The sequence below is a fragment of the Oncorhynchus masou genome, chromosome 1 (genome assembly GCF_036934945.1).
Source record: "Oncorhynchus masou masou isolate Uvic2021 chromosome 1, UVic_Omas_1.1, whole genome shotgun sequence".
Classification (NCBI taxonomy): domain Eukaryota; kingdom Metazoa; phylum Chordata; class Actinopteri; order Salmoniformes; family Salmonidae; genus Oncorhynchus; species Oncorhynchus masou.
Genome location: NC_088212.1, coordinates 34382136 through 34405642, shown reverse-complemented (window position 1 = coordinate 34405642; position 23507 = coordinate 34382136). Strand labels below are relative to the sequence as shown.

General features: G+C 46.1%; 2 protein-coding genes across 2 annotated transcripts in view; one reads left to right on the top strand and one right to left on the bottom strand.

Moving 5' to 3' along the window:
• Positions 1–23507, bottom strand: part of LOC135542741 (phosphatidylinositol 4-phosphate 5-kinase type-1 beta-like) — an 83677-nt gene that overhangs the window by 44173 nt on the left and 15997 nt on the right. The window lies entirely within an intron of this gene.
• LOC135517453 (RNA-binding protein 25-like) lies at positions 9109–23125 on the top strand (the record flags this gene model as incomplete). Its single annotated transcript, XM_064942184.1, has 3 exons — positions 9109–9671; positions 9718–9928; positions 23027–23125. Coding segments are annotated over 3 exons (873 nt in total), but the record flags the coding sequence as incomplete, so codon positions are not given.

The window sequence follows — 23507 nt, the reverse complement described above, 5'->3', positions numbered from 1 at the left end:
ACGTTGCCATAATGTTGGGGAAATGCTGTGGACTATATAAATGTGTACTTCCTGAGGCGAGGCACAGACACTATTCCTGAGCTACATAAGATAACGTAGCAAGTGGAATAGCCCAAGCAGAGAACTTTTATTTTATTTTGATATTTTACAAGTATACTTAAATAAAATACAAATTCATATTATACTGTATACTTCAAATACGAGATGTACTTTTCTAGCATATCTTAAGTCCCAAAAAAAGAGTCCCAATTTAGATCATTTGAAATGTATTTAATAAATGTAAATGTTAATAAAACACTAATAAAGTTGACATTAAAATGCATTAAATGTATTTAAAATGGTTCCAATTTAGATAGACTTTAGAATATTTAAAATGAAGGACATACAGTACTTACAGTATATAAACATATATATATATATATATATATATATTCAAGTATGATTTCAGTATGTTTAAATGTGTATTTTTCTGCTTTGGAGGATGGACTGCTGTGGTTTGGATTAGAATCAAATGGGTAAAAGGAGCTGGATCAATAATGAAGTACAGGCTCAGTACTTTAATGTAAAGGGGCCAACAACAATCAATCAGAATCAAATGGAACAGCACTGCTGCGTAATGTGTGTGTGTGTGTGTGTGTGTGTGTACACGTTTCGTGAGCGACAGACAGATAAAAAAGAGAAGAGATAAAAGGCAGGGAGAGGGAGCCAGTAAAGCACAGTTTAGGAGACTAGCTACAATCATCAATGAGATCTAAATAGGTTCTGCTCTGTGTGAGTAGTGGTGTGGGACGAGACGTAAACTGAGGCACTCAGTCTGCACAGCAGCGTAGATCCTCTGTAATAAGGCGAAGACACCCTTTCACTCCGACTCAAACTCCATTTCATACACAACACTTCACACCTCAGATACGTGGGACAATACTCAAATGTAAGTGCGCACACATTTGTCTGCAGAGACCGTGAGGACTTCTAAGCAAAACCTTTTACACAACTGTATAGCTTCACACACAGTGACATACTGACGCAGATATGTCTGGATATGTCCGCCAGGTCTCACACACTGGACGTTTGACACAGTGAGGTGTGGCTGTGCTCTCACGGTCTCCATAACTCCAGGAGTTTATTTTTCCCCCCATCAGCCACACTCTATTCCCTTTCTCTCCTCCACTATATCCCTCTGTTCTCACGCACACACACACACACATCCCTAGGGGTTTACTGTGAGACAGGAAAGAATATCGGTGATAATAATAATCCCACCATAATTCCATGTTACTGTGATACCTGACCCTCCTAACACAGAAACTAATACTATTAATACTGACAGAAGGAAGCAGAGAGATCCACTCACACGTCATCCACTGGGATTACATCTGAAAGATGAGCTGCTCTCAATGATGTGCTCTTGGCTTTTGCATCAAAGCTCATTAGTCGAAAATGGTCCAAATGTTTGCATAATAACGGCAGAACCTGTTGTTGAACAGCAGAGCCTGGAAGACAAGCAGTAATCTACAATCATAAAGTCATGAAGCATAACAACACGTTTGACAGGACAACGAACGTGACAGACTTGCTACCAGGCTCAGCCCAGAGACCCTTCTTTTTAATTTAAACTACCACTATAAACCTTGAAACAGTGCATCTCATATCTCCACATCATCTCCATGGAGGGATACTACAGAGCAAAGCTGGCTGTGTTTATCCTCAGTCCCCTGACACTCTTGGATTACTGCAGCCGATAGAAGACGCGATGACTAATCAATAGTGTGTCAGCAATGCAGAGAGCTGAAGACTGCCAGGCTGCCATGACTTTCAACCCCGACTGAGGGATGTTAAACAAGCCCAGATGATTCCTGGCATAGACACAGTGAGTGGGCTCCATGAACAGGGAGCTTAGCCCCAGGGATCTACGCTATTAAGATACTTAATTGTAGCAATTGCTGCCTTGGCTAGGACATATCTACTAGAAATTAAAAAGAGATTCAAATATTGCTGGAACCGCCCTGGTACAATTAAAAGGAGAGATTAAATTACCTCCAGTATATTTATACTGGCTTTATAAGATATCCCTTTAGACAACACCATCTCTCTGGAAGATAACTAAAAACACTTTAAACATATCCGATACCTCTTAACTACAGCAGAAGGTTTAAGGACTAAGTAAAAAGACAATCCTAGACTGATTAGGTCAAGGCTAACCGTGGTTGTTGTGGGCTCCCTCCCGTTCCCAGCAGACATGCCTGCCTGACCATGTAAACTCTCTTTGTTTGTCGCTGGAGGTTCGCGCTTCACTCTCCTAATTGGGTACACTGTCAGACGAGGCCTTATGAAATTGGCCGAGCCCCCTCGTGTAAAATTGTCACTTCTGTGAAAATGTTCACAGAAGTGTTCCGTTTACGAAGCAGATGCTGAGAAACAGAAACAGTTTTAATGAACCAGAGAAACCTAGCTGAGCTGAGGGACGTATGACTAGATAGAATAATACTGCATAGGAGAAGTGGCAGAGAGAGAGAGAGAGAGAGAGAGAGAGAGAGAGAGAGAGAGAGAGAGAGAGAGAGAGAGAGAGAGAGAGAGAGAGAGAGAGAGAGAGAGAGAGAGAGAGAGAGAGAGAGAGAGAGAGAGAGACACTTCTGTCCTAGTTAAATACCATCTCAACTCATCACAGCCCATGATGCTTTGCAAAACACAAAGCAGCACCACTGCAGTCCTGTCCTGACTTCACACTATTACCACATAGACCACACAACAAAGCTCATCCAGCCAATACAGCTTGAAAGGGAGAGAGAATGAGAAAAAGCCCCACACACGAAAATCTACTGCGTCCATCTACGCACTACCTATACTGCGTCAGTGCCCCAAAAACCTCTACGTAAGTACAGCATTGAACAATTTACAGCCAGTTCTGTAACCGTTCCACATTCTGCTAAAGAAAGTTAGTGCCTGTCTGTGGCTCATCTGGCATGCCCTCATACCACTCCTCTGAGAGAGGAACAAAGCTGCAGGCTAACTGTTCAGAACAGTCCACTGCACCTGGAAACTTAGTCCAACTAGCAGTGCTTAAAGGGATAGTTTGGGATTTTGACAATTAAGTCCTTTGTCTCCTTCCCCAGAGTCAGATGAATGCTAGCTGATCCCAAAGACTTTCAGTCTTTGTGTTAAACTAGTTAGCATTGGCTAGCACAATTACCTCTAACTCTGTGTCCAGTATGTCTCTGTCATACTGGACACTTTATCCACAAGTTCATCTGACTCGGGGGAAGTAGATTAAAGGGCTTCACTGCCAAAAATCCCAAACTATCCCTTTAAATTTAAACACGGACAACGCTGCTCAATTGAACAGAAAGCAGGGTTAAAGGCGTGAGATACATTATATAAAACATTAGCAAAGAATAAGCACTCTATTTGAACTACCGATCCCGAAAACAGTTAATCTCACAAAAACGTTTGTAAAGTCCAAACAGTTTGAGATACAAACTATTATGACCCCACCAGTGGCGGTCCGTGCCGTTTATGATGGAGGACAATTTTTTTATTTTTTTTATGAGCATGGCTGTATTTCCATCACAGCATATTGGATGACTGTCAGTCATAAATACCTCTTCCCCCTTTTTCCTCTCTCTACCCTACTGAGGTTACATTTGCAAAACCCTTGGTTAACATAGAGATTCTGGGAACATCAGAAGGTGGGGGGAAATGAACTATATTCTGGTAATCCGACCAATTGAACATATGCGGTGGTACTTAATGAATATGATGTCAGTTCGGTTGTCATCGGAGACATTCACATCAATGATAAGATGACAAACTCTACAGTGGAAAGTCTACAGCTCAGAGTTATCGGATTCACATGGAATTGTTGTTCAATTTAAAAAGTTTGAATATGAAATTATTCGTGACGGGATGAAATGTGAGATTTGGGTTTTCATAAGATAGGGCTCTGCTCAATCAGTGGCCCGCCCCTGTGAAGGGACATGGGCTATAAAACTTTTCAAACACGCCCTCGTTACCCTTCCTATATAAGCCCTTGACAACACTATAACCTCCTGTTCCGAAGATGTGAGGACGACGGTCCTGTCAGAATGGTTCAGATAATAACTACAGAACGAAGCCATCATCAGCGTGAGCTTTGGTTGCGAATGGTATGAACTTTGAACTCTTATTCACTACAGAAGTGATACCTCCTAGCCGTTCAGTTAGCAACAGCAGATGCAAACGAGGATTAGGAAGGAACAGACAGAGTATCCCATCTATAAAACAACAATGTTACTAAAACGTATCCACTTGACAACCAGAGACATTCCATTCTTCAAAAGGACTCGGTTGGGCAACACGGCCTTCCATCTACCACCAACCTACCGAAGCGCAGCTTAGAGTAAATATTTATTGCATTTTCCTTTTCCAAATGGCCGGTAATTTAGAATGCATAAGATACTGTATTTATAATAGCACAGCTTCTTTGTTCCTCATAATTCCTGCTCTTTCACTCAAACCCAGCCCCTTTTCTTTTGTGTAACAAGCTGTCATATCTGTTCCGCCCACTAGGGATGTTTTCCTTTATGACGTAATGTGTAATGAAGTTATGATTTAAATATGTGTATGTGTAATTCTGTGTGATTAGTTAGGTATTTAGTAAATAAATAATTAACCCCAATTTTGTATTGCTGATTCAACTTGTTAGCCAGGGTTCGTGCAGACAACTAAGAATTTACAACTTTCAGATGAAACTAAATTAAGATGATGATTAATATTGACTGCTATTGATGTAAAATATTACTAGGTCTTTAAGAGTTTATTCAGAAGATGAGAATGAGAAACCAGTAAACATTCCCACGTTTTGAGTTTATTTGTTATGACCTCTGCATCCATTTTGCTTCCGCATGTGTTACAGTGTTCAGAGTTTGTTATAACCACATTTTTTATGTGATTATGATATGCTATAGATGAGGCCCTATTGGTCACGTGCATGCAATGCATAAATGTGTCACGTAAAGAGAGCAAGGGTTGAGTGAGTAGGGAATTTCTTTCCTAAACAAATGAGGAATTTCGGTAACAGAACTTTTCAGTCAGAAATGGCTGTAATTATGTTACATCTTCAGCAACAGCGCGATAAACACTGTTGACATTCTGTGGTGGTCGCTGCAGCAGGGAGGAGAGAGAGACAACGGGTGCTAGTCTCACAGTCACCCACTGTCATTTTTTTTACTGCAGCGCAGTCGGGTACAGACCTAGTACAGTGTACATTCAGCAAGCAGTTTAGCAGTTACAATGAAATGTAGCTCTCTCTCTTGCTTCTGCTTCATTTTTGAATAAATTAATTTGTTCAAAACTGTTCAAGTATTGTCTTTCTCTGTCTTTGAGTCAACTACTCACCACATTTTATGCACTGCAGTGCTAGCTTCTACTATCAGTAATAGATTCATTCTGTGATCCTTTGATTCGGTGGACAACATGTTAGTTCATGCTGCAAGAGCTCTGATAGGTTGGAGGACGTCCCCCGTAAGTTGTCATAATTACTGTGTAAGTCTATGGAAGGGGGTGAGAACCATGATCCTCCTAGGTTTTGTATTGAAGTCAATGTACCCAGAGGAAGACAGAAACTAGCTGTCCGGATTGAAAAGCGTGCCCAAATCCAACTGCCTGCAACTCAAGCCAAGAAGCTAGGATATGCATATAATTGGTAGATTTGGATAGAAAACACTCTAGTTTCCAAATCTGTTAAAATAATATCAGAGTATAACAGATCTGATTTGGCAGGCGAAAACCTGAGAAAAATCCATCCAGGATGTGGGATTTTTTTAGCGCCCTTTCTGACTTGTGTAACTCCTCTACTTGGCTGGTAACTGTTTGTAATGATATGTCTGCTGGGCGCTGTTCTCAGATAATCGCATGGTATGCTTTCACCATAAAGCCTTTTTGAAATCTGACACCGTGGTTGGATTAACGAGAAGCTCATCTTTAAACCAATGTATAACACTTGTATGTTTTATGAATTTTTATAATGAGTATTTCTGTTTTTGAATTTGGCGCTCTGCAACTCCACCAGATGATGGCCAGGTGGGACTCGAGCGTCCTAAGTACCCTAGTGAGGTTCGCCCTATGGCCCCAGGATAACGTTTTTAATGTTTCACTATTTTTATCAAATACACTGAGGTACCTCCACTGGACCAGACTATGAGAAGCTGAGACTCTCTCGGTTTTGCTTTACGGCGCTCACAAGTCACACAAGAGTCTAAAAGATAAGGGGTTCTGATACATAGAAGATAATAGGAAATGAGTGAGAGAGAGCGAGTGCGACAGAGAGAGAAAGAGAGCGAGTGCGACAGAGAGAGAAAGAGAGCGAGTGCGACAGAGAGAGAAAGAGCGAGCGCGACAGAGAGAGAAAGAGCGAGCGCGACAGAGAGAGAGAGCGAGCGAGCGCGACAGAGAGAGAGCGAGCGAGCGCGACAGAGAGAGAGAGAGAGCGAGCGAGCGCGACAGAGAGAGAGCGAGCGCGACAGAGAGAGCGAGCGAGCGCGACAGAGAGAGCGAGCGAGCGCGACAGAGAGAGAGAGCGAGCGAGCGCGACAGAGAGAGAGAGCGAGCGAGCGCGACAGAGAGAGAGAGCGAGCGAGCGCGACAGAGAGAGAGCGAGCGAGCGCGACAGAGAGAGAGAGCGAGCGCGACAGAGAGAGAGCGAGCGAGCGCGACAGAGAGAGAGAGAGCGAGCGCGACAGAGAGCGAGCGAGCGCGACAGAGAGAGCGAGCGAGCGCGACAGAGAGAGAGAGCGAGCGAGCGCGACAGAGAGAGAGAGCGCGACAGAGAGAGAGCGAGCGCGACAGAGAGAGAGCGAGCGAGCGCGACAGAGAGAGAGCGAGCGAGCGCGACAGAGAGAGAGAGCGAGCGACAGAAGAGCGAGAGCGCGACAGAGAGAGAGAGCGAGCGCGCGACAGAGAGAGAGCGAGCGAGCGACAGAGAGAGAGAGAGCGAGCGCGACAGAGAGAGAGAGCGAGCGAGCGCGACAGAGAGAGAGCGAGCGCGACAGAAAGAGAGCGCGACAGAGAGAGAGCGAGCGAGCGCGACAGAGAGAGAGAGAGCGAGCGCGACAGAAAGAGAGAGCGAGCGCGACAGAAAGAGAGCGAGCGCGACAGAGAGAGAGCGAGCGCGACAGAGAGAGAGCGAGCGCGACAGAGAGAGAGCGAGCGAGCGCGACAGAGAGAGAGAGCGAGCGCGACAGAGAGAGAGAGCGAGCGCGACAGAGAGAGAGCAGAGAGAGCGAGCGCGACAGAGAGAGAGCGAGCGCGACAGAGAGAGAGCGAGCGCGACAGAGAGAGAGAGCGAGCGCGACAGAGAGAGAGCGAGCGAGCGCGACAGAGAGAGAGCGAGCGCGACAGAGAGAGAGAGCGAGCGCGACAGAGAGAGAGCGAGCAGAGCAGAGAGAGAGCGAGCGAGAGAGACAGAGAGAGAGAGAGCGAGCGAGCGCGACAGAGAGAGAGAGCGAGCGAGCGCGACAGAGAGAGAGAGAGAGAGCGAGCGAGCGAGCGCGACAGAGAGAGAGCGAGCGAGCGCGACAGAGAGAGAGCGAGCGAGCGCGACAGAGAGAGAGCGAGCGAGCGAGCGCGACAGAGAGAGAGAGCGAGCGAGCGCGACAGAGAGAGAGAGCGAGCGAGCGCGACAGAGAGAGAGAGCGAGCGAGCGCGACAGAGAGAGAGAGAGAGCGAGCGAGCGCGACAGAGAGAGAGAGCGAGCGAGCGAGCGAGAGAGAGAGAGAGCGAGCGAGCGCGAGAGAGAGAGAGAGCGCGACAGAGAGAGAGAGAGCGAGCGAGCGCGACAGAGAGAGAGCGAGCGAGCGCGACAGAGAGAGAGAGAGCGAGCGAGCGCGACAGAGAGAGAGAGAGCGAGCGAGCGCGACAGAGAGAGAGAGAGCGAGCGAGCGCGACAGAGAGAGAGAGCGAGCGAGCGCGACAGAGAGAGAGAGCGAGCGAGCGCGACAGAGAGAGAGCGAGCGAGCGCGACAGAGAGAGAGAGAGAGAGCAGAGAGAGAGAGAGAGAGCGAGCGCGACAGAGAGAGAGAGAGAGAGCGACAGAGAGAGAGCGAGAGAGCGAGCGACAGAGAGAGAGAGAGCGAGCGAGCGACAGAGAGAGAGAGCGAGCGAGCGACAGAGAGAGAGAGAGAGCGAGCGACAGAGAGAGAGAGAGCGAGCAGCGAGCGCGACAGAGAGAGAGAGAGCGAGCGAGCGCGACAGAGAGAGAGAGAGAGAGCGAGCGCGACAGAGAGAGAGAGAGCGAGCGACAGAGAGAGAAAGAGAGCGAGCGAGCGCGACAGAGAGAGAGAGCGAGCGAGCGCGACAGAGAGAGAGAGAGCGAGCGCGACAGAGTGAAAGAGAGAGAGCGCGACAGAGAGAGAGAGAGCGAGCGACAGAGAGAAAGAGAGCGAGCGAGCGCGACAGAGAGAAAGAGAGCGAGCGAGCGACAGAGAGAGAGAGCGAGCGAGCGCGACAGAGAGAAAGAGAGCGACAGAGAGAGCGCGACAGACAGAGAGAGAGCGAGCAGAGAGAGAGCGAGCGACAGAGAGAGAGAGAGCGAGCGACAGAGAGAGAGAGCGAGCGCGACAGAGAGAGCGAGCGACAGAGAGAGAGAGAGCAATAGAGAGAGCGAGCGCGACAGAGAGAAAGAGAGAGCGCGACGAGAGAGAGATAGAGAGAGAGCGCGCGACAGAAAGAGAGAGAGCGCGCGACAGAAAGAGAGAGAGCGCGACAGAAAGAGAGAGAGCGCGACAGAAAGAGAGAGAGAGCGAGCGCGACAGAGAGAGAGAGCGAGCGAAGAGCGAGAGAGACAGAAAGAGAGAGCGAGCGCGACAGAAAGAGAGAGAGAGCGACAGAGAGAAAGAGACAGACAGAAGAGAGAGAGCGAGCGCGACAGAAGAGAGAGAGAGCGCGACAGAAAGAGAGAGAGCGCGACAGAAGAGAGAGAGAGCGCGACAGAAAGAGAGAGAGAGCGCGACAGAAAGAGAGAGAGAGCGCGACAGAAGAGAGAGCGAGCGCGACAGAAAGAGAGAGAGAGCGCGACAGAAAGAGAGAGCGAGCGACAGAAAGAGAGAGAGAGCGACAGAAAGAGAGAGCGCGCGACAGAAAGAGAGAGAAAGAGAGAGAGAGCGCGACAGAAAGAGAGAGAGAGCGCGACAGAAAGAGAGAGAGCGCGCGACAGAAAGAGAGAGAGAGCGCGACAGAAAGAGAGAGAGCGCGACAGAAAGAGAGAGAGAGCGCGACAGAAAGAGAGAGAGCGAGCGCGACAGAAAGAGAGAGAGAGCGCGACAGAAAGAGAGAGAGAGCGCGACAGAAAGAGAGAGAGCGCGACAGAAAGAGAGAGCGAGCGACAGAAAGAGAGAGAGCGCGACAGAGAAAGAGAGAGAGCGCGACAGAGAGAAAGAGAGAGAGCGCGACAGAAAGAGAGAGCGAGCGCGACAGAAAGAGAGCGAGCGCGACAGAAAGAGAGCGAGCGCGACAGAAAGAGAGCGAGCGCGACAGAAAGAGAGCGAGCGCGACAGAGAGAGAGCGAGCGCGACAGAAAGAGAGAGAGCGCGACAGAAAGAGAGAGAGCGCGACAGACAGAAAGAGAGAGAGAGCGCGACAGAAAGAGAGAGAGAGCGCGACAGAGAGAAAGAGAGAGAGCGCGACAGAGAGAAAGAGAGAGAGCGCGACAGAGAGAAGCGAGAGAGAGAGCGACAGACAGAAAGAGAGAGAGCGCGACAGAAAGAAAGAAGAGAGAGCGCGACAGAAAGAGAGAGAGCGCGACAGAAAGAGAGAGAGAAGACAGAAGCGCGACAGAGAGAGAGAGAGAGCGAGCGCGACAGAAAGAGAGAGAGAGACAGAGAGAGAGCGACAGAGAGAAAGAGAGAGCGAGCGCGACAGAAAGAAAGACAGAAAGAGAGAGCGAGCGCGACAGAAAGAGAGAGAGAGAGCGAGCGACAGAAAGAGAGAGCGAGCGACAGAAAGAGAGAGACAGAAAGAGAGAGCGACAGAAAGAAGAGAGAGCGAGCGCGACAGAAAGAGAGAGAGCGCGACAGAAAGAGAGAGAGAGCGCGACAGAAAGAGAGAGAGAGCGCGACAGAAGAGAGAGAGCGCGCGACAGAAAGAGAGCGAGCGCGACAGAAAGAGAGCGAGCGCGACAGAAAGAGAGAGAGCGACAGAAATAGAGAGAGCGAGCAGAAAAGAGAGAGCGACAGAAAGAGAGAGAGCGCGCGAGCGACAGAAAAGAGAGAGAGAGCGCGACAGAAAGAGAGAGAGAGCGCGACAGAAAGAGAGAGAGAGCGCGCGACAGAAAGAGAGAGAGAGCGCGACAGAAAGAGAGAGAGAGCGCGACAGAAAGAGAGAGAGAGCGCGACAGAAAGAGAGAGAGAGCGCGACAGAAAGAGAGAGAGCGCGACAGAAAGAGAGAGAGAGCAGAAAGAGAGAGAGAGCGCGACAGAAAGAGAGAGAGAGCGCGACAGAAGAAAGAGAGAGAGAGCGCGACAGAAAGAGAGAGAGAGCGCGACAGAAAGAAAGAGAGAGAGAGCGCGCGACAGAAAAGAGAGAGCGCGACAGAAGAGAGAGAGAGAGCGACAGAAAGAGAGAGAGAGCGCGACAGAAAAGAAAGAGAGAGAGCGACAGAAAGAGAGAGAGAGCGACAGACAGAAAGAGAGAGAGCGCGACAGAAAGAGAGAGAGAGCGACAGAAAGAGAGAGAGAGCGCGACAGAAAAGAGAGAGCGCGACAGACAAAGAGAGAGAGAGCGCGACAGAAAGAGAGAGAGCGCGACAGAAAGAGAGAGAGAGCGCGACAGAAAGAGAAGAGAGCGACAGAAAGAGAGAGAGAGAGCGACAGAAAAGAGAGAGAGCGCAGAGAGAGAAAGAGAGAGAGAGCGCGACAGAAAGAAAGAGAGAGAGAGCGCGACAGAAAAGAGAGAGAGAGAGCGCGACAGAAAAGAGAGCGAGCGCGACAGAAAGAAGAGAGAGAGAGCGCGACAGAAAGAGAGAGAGAGAGCGCGACAGAAAAGAGAGAGACAGAAAGAGAGCGAGCGCGACAGAAAGAGAGAGAGAGCGACAGAAAGAGAGAGAGAGCGCGACAGAAAAGAGAGAGAGCGCGACAGAAAGAGAGAGAGAGCGCGACAGAAAGAGAGAGAGCGCGACAGAAAAGAGAGAGAGAGCGCGACAGAAAGAGAGAGAGAGAGAGCGACAGAAAGAGAGAGAGCGCGACGCGACAGAAAGAGAGAGCGAGCGACAGAAAGAGAGAGAGAGCGCGACAGAAAAAGAGAGAGAGAGCGCGACAGAAAGAGAGAGAAGCGACAGACAGAAAGAGCGCGACAGAAGAGAGAGAGAGAGCGACAGAAAGAGAGAGAGCGTAGCGACAGAAAGAGAGAGAGAGAGCGCGACAGAAGAGAGAGAGCGAGCGACAGAAAGAGAGAGAGAGAGCGACAGAAAAGAGAGAGAGCGCGACAGAAAGAGAGAGAGCGCGACAGAAAGAGAGAGAGCGCGACAGAAAGAGAGAGAGAGCGACGCGCGACAGAAAAGAGAGAGAGAGCGCGACAGAAAGAGAGAGAGAGCGCGACAGAAAGAGAGAGAGAGCGCGACAGAAAGAAGAGAGAGAGAGCGCGACAGAAAGAGAGAGAGAGCGCGACAGAAAGAGAGAGAGAGAGAGCGACAGAAAGAGAGAGAGAGCGCGACAGAAAGAGAGAGAGCGCGACAGAAAAAGAGAGAGCGAGCGCGACAGAAAAAGAGAGAGAGCGAGCGACAGAAAGAGAGAGAGCAGACAGAGCGCGACAGAAAGAGAGAGAGCGAGCGCGACAGAAAGAGAGAGAGCGAGCGACAGACAGAAGAGAGAGAGCGCGACAGAAAGAGAGAGAGAGCGCGACAGAAAGAGAGAGAGAGCGCGACAGAAAGAGAGAGAGAGCGCGACAGAAAGAGAGAGAGAGCGCGACAGCGACAGAAAGAGCGCGACAGAAAGAGCGAGCGCGACAGCGCGACAGAAAAAGAGAGAGAGAGAGCGCGACAGAAAGAGAGAGAGCGAGCGCGACAGAAAAGAGAGAGAGCGAGCGCGACAGAAAGAGAGAGAGCGAGCGCGACAGAAAGAGAGAGAGCGAGCGCGACAGAAAGAGAGAGAGCGAGCGCGACAGAAAGAGAGAGAGAGCGAGCGCGACAGAAAGAGAGAGAGCGAGCGCGACAGAAAGAGAGAGAGCGAGCGACAGAAAGAGAGAGAGCGCGCGACAGAAAGAGAGAGAGCGCGCGACAGAAAGAGAGAGAGCGCGCGACAGAAAGAGAGAGAGCGAGCGCGACAGAAAGAGAGAGAGCGCGCGACAGAAAGAGAGAGAGCGAGCGCGACAGAAAGAGAGAGAGCGAGCGCGACAGAAGTAGAGAGAGCGCGACAGAGAGAGAAGAGAGCGCGACAGAGAGAAAGAGAGCGCGACAGACAGAGAGAGCGCGAAGAAAGAGAGCGCGACAGAGAGAAAGAGAGCGCGACAGAGAGAAAGAGAGCGCGACAGAGAGAAAGAGAGCGCGACAGAGAGAAAGAGAGCGCGACAGAGAGAAAGAGAGCGCGACAGAGAGAAAGAGAGCGCGCCCTGGAGAATAATCGGTGAGTTTCTTTTTCAGGGAGTCTCTCTCTTTCCAGCAGCACTGTGCAGCAGAGCGGAGCAGAGATCAACCAGAGTCCAGAAGAGCAGAGCAGGATGGAGAGAGCAGAGCCTAGAGGAGCAGGTCACCCTCTGTGCACACAGTCACAAGGCCCAAACAAGTGGGAGAGGGGAGAAACACAGAGGGATAGAAAGAGGGACAGAGACACAAGTGTAGCAGCAGCAAGAGAGAGAGAATAGGGATTGTGCGAATGAGAGGGATATAGAAAGAGAAGCAAACAAGAGAAAGACAGAAAGAGGGGGTCGATAGAAAAAGGGAGAATGTTTTACTAAAGTAAGAGAATGAGAGCGAGGTCGAGGGCAAGCTAGATTGCTTCCTTTGGGACCATTGCTTATGAGATTTTACAGCTCTAGTCCTTTCATCAAACCTGGTGTTTGTTTGCACAGTGGTTTCTATGACAGTGCTTTTCTGTCTTGTGATGTTCTGTTGTTTTATGGTGCTCTGTTTGGAAGGGAGAGGAATGTACAACCAGCCTTAATGACGTTTGCATGTGGACTGGGAGACATGAGGGTTTTGATGAGCTAGTCAAGATATATGTTGTTTAATAGAAAGAAAAGTCAATACAATGCAATATAAAGTTGCTTGGGAGACATTTTTGGATTTTGGGTAGATTTATAGTATAAGAGACAGTTATTGGTTAAGTTCATGTTTCTTTGTATGTTACAATAAATGACATTGTTTCAATTATCTCATGTTTTTTTAGAATTGAATAGCGTCTCTTTAAGTGATCATGAAGCGGCTCATGCTCACTAATATGGGGTCAATGGGTTTCACATGTCACTTTTTGTCAGTTGAAGCTTAGCTGAGGAGCCATACGGTTTTTTGACCATGTCCTCATTTTTGATATCCCTATAGAAATAATTCTACTTATCTGAAGATACTTACAATACCTTTAGTTTACATGAAGATCTGTGGATAACTGTACATACTGGAAACCTGTGGGATAAAGTTTTGTTTTTTTTACTCTTTACGCAGGAGTCTCTGGTCGTTTAACTAAAGTGAGTGATGCACTCAAGCGAAACTATCACTTCACCTACATAAATGCTTAGCCTATAGGGTCCGACAGTGAAAACTATGGCTATAGATAGTGATATAGCAAGTGAAAAGGATATGGCGTAGGGCAGGGGTACTCAAGTACTATATTGTCATTTATCAACCCCCACCTCCCAACCCATTCTACCCTAAACTGTTCACACCCCCCTTGTTGCCGTAGAGAAAATGTTGCAATTTTTAAGGCAAATTTGGTACAATTCTACACATTTAGCATGGGGCAGATACATTTTCTTCTGTTTAAAAGCTCATTTCCTTGAAATTCCGAATTGATCCGCTTCTGGTCCGGATCCGGACCCGCCAGTTGTGTATGAGGGGCGTAAGGGCTAAAATGTACACGTTACTAGGACACCAGTGTTCTTCTCGTCTCATTCAGCAGCCACGCTGGCAAGCTAAGAGAAGGAGGACTGTGTCCACAAAATTAATTAGCCTACACACTCCAAACCATAACAGTCCACCCACTGTCAACAAAAACACATGACACTTAGAGAGAATGAAGCCTAGCCAAGCCCAGCCAAGCCCAGTCCAAGGTCCTCTCTCTCTGCCAGCACTACCTTACAGAGAATAGAAACGTAGCCTTGAGTAGACTACCATAAAGCTGTGTGTTGGGGCATTTAACTGTATATGAGCCCTATTCAATTATACTGTATTAGTTTCTTTTACACAGCACGTTGTGAGGTATGTTGACTATGCATTTGTCTATAGAGGTGTAGGAGGTGACATGATTATTCATATGCATGGAGCCGCTGCATCTGGCCATATTTGTTGTTGTGAGAAGTGGCCAAGGGGGCTCAGGAGACATGGTCCCATCACTGATCTAGGGACAGGAACTGAAGGACAGAAGGAAGAGAGAGAGAGAAAGATAGAGGAGACAGCACATAGGGGGCTTTCTTTGTCACTACCAGCACGGACACACACACACTCCTCTACTTCCTAGCCTCACCCTTTCCTCATGCACACTCTCTCACAACACAGTCCCTTTCTCTCTCTCCTCATCGATCTTCCTTTCAGTCTCCCTATTCAGGCCCCATTGTGGGCTTCTCCTAGCCTTGCCAGGACAGAGAATGGGGAGAGCGGGGGCTCAGCGTGACCAAAACAACAACAAACAACATGACCTACAGCTGCAGCCAATCCAAATCTCAAGAGACAAATAACAAACGGCACAAACCAATCCCTGGGAAGATAATCAAACACCAGCCAGAGGCTGCCAATGGAACTGTGGGGCTGGGAAGTGGAAATTAGCCAGTTGGAGATCATTAAGATCAAACAGATGAAAAAGTGAATTTCTCCATCTAGATTCAGCTGCTGTTATACAACCAAGAGGACAGAGAGATTTCAAACAGTTTCTCCCTGCTGATAAACACATTTTAATGTTGTAGTTGGAAACTCAGTGTTCAGTCAGTGTTGCCAATTAGAGCTAATGCTAACATTGAATCAGCTCTATTGAGAAATTGCAGTGAAAGAACATGAAACATGACAGTTTTACATATTAAAGGGGAAGTAAGTAATCTCAGAAGCTTGCAGGATTCCTTACTTACCAACCACAGCTGCAAATCCCAATAAAACTACATCAGCTGTTCCTGACAACTTTGTGATCTCACTCTTCGTAGTCGATGTGATTATGACATTTAAACAGGTTAACATTCACAAGGCCACCGGGCCAGGTGGTTTACCAGGACGTGTAATCAGAGCATGCGCTGATCAGCTGTCAAATTTTTTCACTGACATTTTCAACCTGTCCCGGACCCTGTCTGTAATACCTACATGTTTCAAGCAGACCATCATAGTCCCTGTGCCCAAGGAAGCCAAAGTAACCTGCCTAAATGACTATTAAATGACTACCAGTTCCCTCTGCAACTGGATCCTGGACTTTCTGACGGGCCACCCATAGGTGGTAAGGGTAGGCAACAACAAGTCTGCCACACTAATCCTCAACACTGGGGCCCCTCAGGGGTGTGTACTTAGTCCCCTCCTGTACTCCATGTTCACTGCGTGGCCAAACAAGACTCCAACACGGGTCGAGAGTTTCAAGTTCCTTGGTGTCCACATCACCAACGAACTATCATGGTACAAACACACCAAGCCAGTAGGGAAGAGGGCATGACAAAACCTGTGCACACTGACTCTGTACCGGTACCCCCTGTATATAGCCTCGTTATTGTAATGTTAGTGTTATTTTTTTGTATATATTTTTTTAACTTTAGTTTATTTGGTAAATATTTTCTTTACTCTTCTTGAACTGCACTGTTGGTTAAGGACTTGTAAAGTAAGTAAGTATTTCAAGGTCTACACTTTTTAAGTTAAGGAATTATGAATTAATGAAATGAAACGCTAGCCACTTTAAAATGTCTCCCTATCTTGTATTACTCATCTCATATGTGTAAACTGTACTCCACACTATTCTACGGTATCATAGTCACTTTAATTGTGTGAAAACATTGCATCACCCATCTCATATGTATGCTGTATTCTATACTATTCCACTATCTTATTTTATTTACCTTTATTTAACTAGGCAAGTCAGTTAAGAACAAATTCTTATTTTCACTGACGGCCTAGGAATAGTGGGTTAACTGCCTGTTCAGGGGCAGAACGACAGATTTGTACCTTGTCAGCTCAGGGAGTTGAACTTGCAACCTTCCGGTTACTAGTCCAACACTCTAACCACTAGGCTACCCTGCCACCTGCAGGCTACCCTGCCGCCCATCTTAGTCCAATACCGCTCTGACATACACTACCATTCAAAATTTAGGGTCACTTAAAAATGTCCTTGTTTTTGAAAGAAAATGCATTTTTTTTGTCAATTAAAATAACATCAAATTGATCAGAATTACAGTGTAGACATTGTTAATGTTGTAAATGACTATTGTAGCTGGAAATGGCAGATGTTTAATGGAACATCTACATATATGTGTACAGAGGCCCATTATCAGCAACCATCACACCTGTGTTCCAATGGCACGGTGTGTTAGCTAATCCAAGTTTATAATTTTCATCATTAGAAAACCCTTTTGCAATTATATTAGCACAGCTGAAAACTGTTGTTCCGATTAAAGAAGCAATAAAACTGGCCTTCTTAAGACAAGTTTTGTATCAGCATTTGTGGGTTCGAATGCAGGCTCAAAAATGGCCAGAAACAAAGAACTAAATTCTGAAACTTGTCAGTCTATTCTTGTTCTGAGAAATTAAGGCTATTCCATGCGAGAAATTGCCAAGGAACTGAAGATCTCATACAACGCGGTGTTCCACTCCCTTCACAGAACAGCGCGAACTGGCTCTAACCAGAATAGAAAGAGTGGGAGGCCCCAGTGCACAACTGAGCAAGAGAATAAGTACATTAGAGTGTCTAGCCTCACAAGTCCTCAACTAGCAGCTTCATTAAACAGTACCCGCAAAACACCAGTCTCAACGTTAACAGTGTATTTGCGATTCCGGGATGCTGGCCTTCTCGGCAGAGTTCCTCTGTCCAGTGGCTGTGTTCTTTTGGCCATCTTAATCTTTAATTTTTATTGGCCAGTCTGGCTTTTTCTTTTCAATGAGAGTTTCAAGTTGCTCGGTGTCCAATCACTAAGGAAGAAGGCACGACCAAGCCTCTTTCCCCTCAGTAGGCTGAAAAGATTTGCCGTGGCCCTCCAATCCTCAAAGTTCTATAGCTGCACCATTGAGAGCATCTTGACTGGCTGCATCATCACTTGGTATGACAACTGCTTGGCATCAGACCGCAGGGCGCTACAGAGGGTAATGCGTACGGCCCAATATATCACTGGGGCCGAGCTCCCTGCCATCCAGGACCTCTATACCAGGCGGTGTCAGAGAAAGGCCCTACAAATTGTCAAAGACTCCAGCCATCCCAGTTATAGACTGTTCTCTCTGCTACCACATGGCTAGTCTGGAACCATCATGCCCCTGTACAGCTTCTACCCCCAAGCAATAAGACTGCTAAATAGCTAACCAAATAGCTAAGCGGACTATATGCGTCGACCCCCCTTTGCACTAACTCTTTGGACTCATCACATACGCTGCTGCTACTGCTTATTACCCATCCTGTTGCCTCGTCCCTTTACCACTACCCAAATGTACATATCTACCTCAATTACCTCGTACACCTGCACATTGACTCAGTACTGATACCCCGTGTATATAGCCAAGTTATCGTTACTCATTGTGTACTTATTCCTAGTGTTATCTTTCTATATATTTTTTCCTTTGTCTCTCTGCATTGTTGGGAATGGCTTGTAAGTAAGCATTTCACTGTTAGTCTACACCTGTTGTTTACGAAGCATGTATACTCAGGGAATTCTGTGGTATTCTGCAAAGAGCTTTTTAAAGGGCTGTTCAAAGAAACTCAATTGGTGGCTCAGTTGGTAGAGCATAGCACAGTTGGTAGAGCATAGCACAGTTGGTAGAGCATGGTGCTTGTAACGCCAGGGTTGTGGTATGCATGAAAGATGATGTAAGTCGCTCTAAGTACTGTTGTCGGAAGTTTACATACACGTGGGTTGGAGTAATTAAAATTAGTTTTTCAAACAGTCCACAAATTATTGTTAACAAACTATAGTTTGGGCAAGTCGGTTAGGACATCTACTTTGTGCATGACACAAGTCATTTTTCCAGCAACTGTTCGCAGACAGATTATTTCACTTATAATTCACTGTATCACAATTCCAGTGGGTCAGAAGTTTACATTCACTAAGTTGACTGTGCCTTTAAACAGCTTGGAAAATTACAGAAAATGAGGTCATGGCTTTAGAAGCTTCTGATTGGCTAATTGACATCATTTGAGTCAATTGGAGGTGTACCTGTGGATGCATTTCAAGGCCTGCCTTCAAACTCAGCGCCTCTTTGCTTGACATTATGGGGAAACCAAAAGAAATCAGCCAAGACTTCCACAAGTCTGGAAAAAATGTAGACCTTCACAAGTCCGGTTCATCCTTGGGAGCAGTTTCCAAATGCCTGAAGGTACCACGTTCATCTCTACAAACAATAGTACGCAAATATAAACACCATGGGACCGCGCAGCCGTCATACTTCTCAGGAAGGAGATGCGTTCTGTCTCCTAGAGATGAACGTACTTTGTCGCGAAAAGTGCAAATCAATCCCAAAATAACAGCAAAGGACCTTGTGAAGATGCTGGAGGAAACAGGTACAAAAGTATCTATATCCACAGTAAAACAAATCCTTTATCAACATAACCTGAAAGGCCACTCAACAAGGAAGAAGCCACTGCTCAAAAACCACCATAAAAAAGCAAGACTACGGTTTGCAATTGCACATGGGGACAAAGACCGTACTTTTTCGAGAAATGTCCTGTGGTCTGATGAAGCAAAAATAGAACTGTTTGGCCATAATGACCATCATTATGTTTGGAGGACAAAGGGGAATGCTTGCAAGCTAAAGAACACCATCCCAACCGTGAAGCACGGGGGTAGCAGCATCATGTTGTGGGGGTGCTTTGCTGCAGGAAGGACTGGTGCACTTCACAAATATATGGCATCATGAGGGGATAAATGATGTGGATATATTGAAGCAACATCTCAAGACATCAGTCAGGAAGTTAAAGCTTGGTCGCAAATGGGTCTTCCAAATGGACAATGATCCCGAGCATACTTCCAAAGTTGTGGCAAAATGGCTTAAGGACAACAAAGTCAAGGTATTGGAGTGGCCATCAAAAAGCCCTGACCTCAATCCTATAGAAAATTTGTGGGCAGAAGTGAAAAAGCGTGTGCGAGCAAGGAGGCCTCCAAACCGGACTCAGTTACACCAGCTCTGTCAGGAGGAATGGGCCAAAATTCACCAAACTTATTGTGGGACGCTTGTGGAAGGCTACCCGAAATGTTTGACCCAAGTTCAACAATTTAAAGGCAATGGTACAAAATACTAATTTAGTGTATATAAACTTCTGACCCACTGGGAATGTGATGGAAGAAATAAAATATGAAATAAATCATTCGCAACTTATTATGAAAAACTGAGTTGAAATGTATTTGGCTAAGGTGAATGTAAACTTCCGACATCAACTTAGTAAAATCTAACAGTGAAGCTGGTTTATCAAGCCCATCCATATGTCTATCTGATTTAATTCTATTTTATTAAACTACATCAAACCCAACACTTTCAAATGAATTTAATTTCCAAGTGCATAATATGTACTCCTTATAGAAACACTGATTACATGTAATGTGCATTTCAGAGGACTACTTTAGAGTTGTTATATGCATCAGTGGGTCTGATTAATGGAGTCTGTAAATACAGGATTATGGGTAGACGTTTCAGCCCTCCGCAGCGGCACATCAACAAAGCTCAGAGAAAAGAACTGCCTATGGCCATTAGGTATATTTGTATATTTACTGTAATCCGCAGTATTGCAGCCATGGCAAATTCCTTTAGTTTGCGCGATCAAATACATTTCATAGAACAAAGAGGGTGATGGATAAAGAGTGCCCAGTGCTATCAGGTTGACATCTGCTAGGTGCCAGCCCCTCAGCCTGAACACACACACACACACACACACAACTGCTGACGTTTCAGCCTGCATAGTGAATGGCCGCAACACAACAGATAACAAAAACACACCATTCTGCACAATGGATCAGAGTACAGGAGAGCCTAAACCAGGTCTCTATGAAGTGAATAAGGAGTCAAACAAGACATCAGACTATAAGTGATAAGACAACAGAAGCCTTCAAAACCACCTGTTTCCTGCCTGAAATCAAGGCCAGCAATATTGTTTTTTTTTCCCCAAGTGGAAAAGTAAACTGATAAACTCAAATAATCCATCACTTAAAGAAAGGAATTGTTGCCATGGGAGCCGAACCCGCAGCTCCTGTCTGGAAGCTGCCCAAGTCTGGATGTGTAAACAACCCACAATGCAAAAAAAAAAAAAAAAAAAAACATTCTTTGGGGAGTTTTCCCCCCCTCTTCCCTCCAAGGTTATTCCTCTTCATGGCAATCAATCTTCCATACGTAGGAGAAAACTGGGCCTTTACACTGCGACTGCACGAAACAGTACTTCCATGTATGCCCTGAACAGTAGTATTATAACTCGTGGTCAACCTGTAAACATTATGGTGCAACTGAGAAGTTGAACATAATGTTAAAATGCACGGACTGCAGAAAAGACGACAGAGAATGAAAAGAAAGAGAAACACAGCTCAGAGGGAGGAGGACTGCGATGAAGAAGGTTCACACACAATACACTAACAATCAGGAGCAAAGTGCCTGATTTAATTATGAAAACAAAACGCTGCTAGCTCTATATCAGGACATCTAAAACCAATGGTCCACCTCTTCAACCCCCACATAAGGACAAGGCACGCCAGCCAGCCAGTCAGCCAGCCAGCCAGCCAGATAGTGAGTGTCACAGGCAGCAGTGGTTTATCTAGACAAGGAAAGAAAGTGCTCAGTGCCCCCCTACCCACGGGTTACGTAACCATGTCTCAAATGAGACTTACATGGTTGCCATTATGGCCCTATGTACCTATCGGGTCGTTCGGTCATTTCAACAAGCCATGACACCCATCATCTCAGATTGTTCTGAAATCTTTTCTGTTAGTAACCGATATGATTACCATTCCTACAACATTTTTAAAAAAATATATTTTGATCTCTGAGCAATTAAGCAAATTGATTGCACCCAAATTGGCCATTTTAAAGTATAGGATTCATATAATATTCAAGAAATATAGTAACCTAAATCCGATTTGTACTAAACTTTTTTCTAGCAATGAGTCAGACGAGGAATCCAAAGAAATGGTCAAAAGCCACCCACGGACCCCACGCCAATCCCACCCAACAAACAGTATACAGTGTCAGTTCTCTATGTCTGACAAGTAGTATGGAGCTGTGGATCTGAGTATTGTTTCTTCATCCTATGTAATGTATTCCCAGTGAATTTGGTGTTTTTTCCCTGTTCAGAGAACTCATCTGGATATTACAAGATTCTGACCCCTAGATGGCTTTTCCTGCTATTATTATTATTATTATTATTATTATTAAGATTATTATTATTATTTCAATTCAGCCACATCAATGTTAAAGGGATGGTTCAATAAATTACATATTAATTTCCTTACCTTATAAGTAGTCTATGGACAAGGTATCACTGCAACACATGCTTTGGTTTTGTTTAGCATTTGTGGTACAAATCCAGTGCAAGTCAACAGAACCTACATTAGCATTTTCACACTTCATATCCAAAATAACAATATACAGTACCAGTCAAACGTTTGGACACATCTACTCATTTAAGGATTTTTTCTTTATTTGTAATATTTTCTACATTGTAGAATAATAGTGAATATATCAAAACTATGAAATAAAACATATGGAATCATAAAAAAGTATTAAACAAATCAAAATATATTTTATATTTGAGATTCTTCAAAGTAGCCAAATCAAATCAAAGTTTATTTGTCACATGCGCTGAATACAATACCTTACAGTCAAATGCTTACTTACAGGCTCTAACCAATAGTGCAAAAAAAGTATTAGGTGAACAATAGGTAAGTAAAGAAATAAAAACAACAGTAAAAAGACAGTGAAAAATAACAGTATAACAGCAGGATATATACTGTAGCGAGGCAATAAAAGTAGCGAAGCTACATACAGACACCGGTTAGTCGGCCTGATTGAGGTAGTATGTACATGTAGATATGGTTAAAGTGACTAGGCATATATGATGAACAGAGAGTAGCAGTAGCATAAAAGAGGGGTTTGGCGGGTGGTGGGACACAATTCAGATAGCCAACGTGCGGGAGCACTGGTTGGTCGGGCCAATTGAGGTAGTATGTACATGAATGTATAGTTAAAGTGACTAGGCATATATGATAAACAGAGTAGCAGCAGAGTAAAAGAGGGGTTGGGGGGCACACAGTGCAAATAGTCCAGGAAGCCATTTGATTACCTGTTCAGGAGTCTTATGGTTTGGGGGTAAAAACTGTTGAGAAGCCTTTTTTGTCCTAGACTTGGCACTCTGGTACCGCTTGCCATGCGGTAGTAGAGAGAGCATTCTATGACTGGGGTGGCTGGGGTCTTTGACAACTTTTAGCGCCTTCCTCTGACACCGCCTGGTGTAGAGGTCCTGGATGGCTGGCAGCTTAGCCGCAGTGATGTTCTGGGCCATGTACGCACTACCCTTTGTAGTGCCTTGCAGTCGGAGGCCGAGCAATTGCCGTACCAGGCAGTGATGCAACCAGTCAGGATGCTCTCGATGTTGCAGCTGTAGAACCTTTTGAGGATCTGAGGACCCATGCCAAATCTTTTTAGTTTCCTGAGGGGGAACAGGCTTTGTTGTGTCCTCTTCACGACTGTCTTTGTGTGTTTGGACCATTCTAGTTTGTTGGTGATGTGGACACCAAGGAACTTGAAGCTCTCAACCTGCTCCACTACAGCCTCGTTGATGAGAACGGGGGCGTGCTTAGTCCTCAAACTTAATGATGGTGTTGGAGTTGTGCCTGGCCATGCAGTCGTGAGTACAGTCGGGGACTGAGCACACACACCACTGGGGGGCTCCAGTATTGAGGTTCAGCGTGGCAGATGTGTTGCTACCTACCCTCACCACCTGGGGGCGGCCCATCAGGAAGTCCAGGATCCAGTTGCAGAGGGAGGTGTTTAGTCCCAGGATCCTTAGCTTAGTGATGAGCTTTGAGGGTACTATGGTGTTGAACGCTGAGCTGTAGTCAATGAATAGCATTCTCACATAGGTGTTCCTTTTGCCTTGACCCTTCGCCTTGATGCCAACTTTGCACAATCTTGGCATTCCCCTCAACCAGCTTCACCTGGAATGCTATTCCATCAGTTTTTAAGGAGTTCCCAC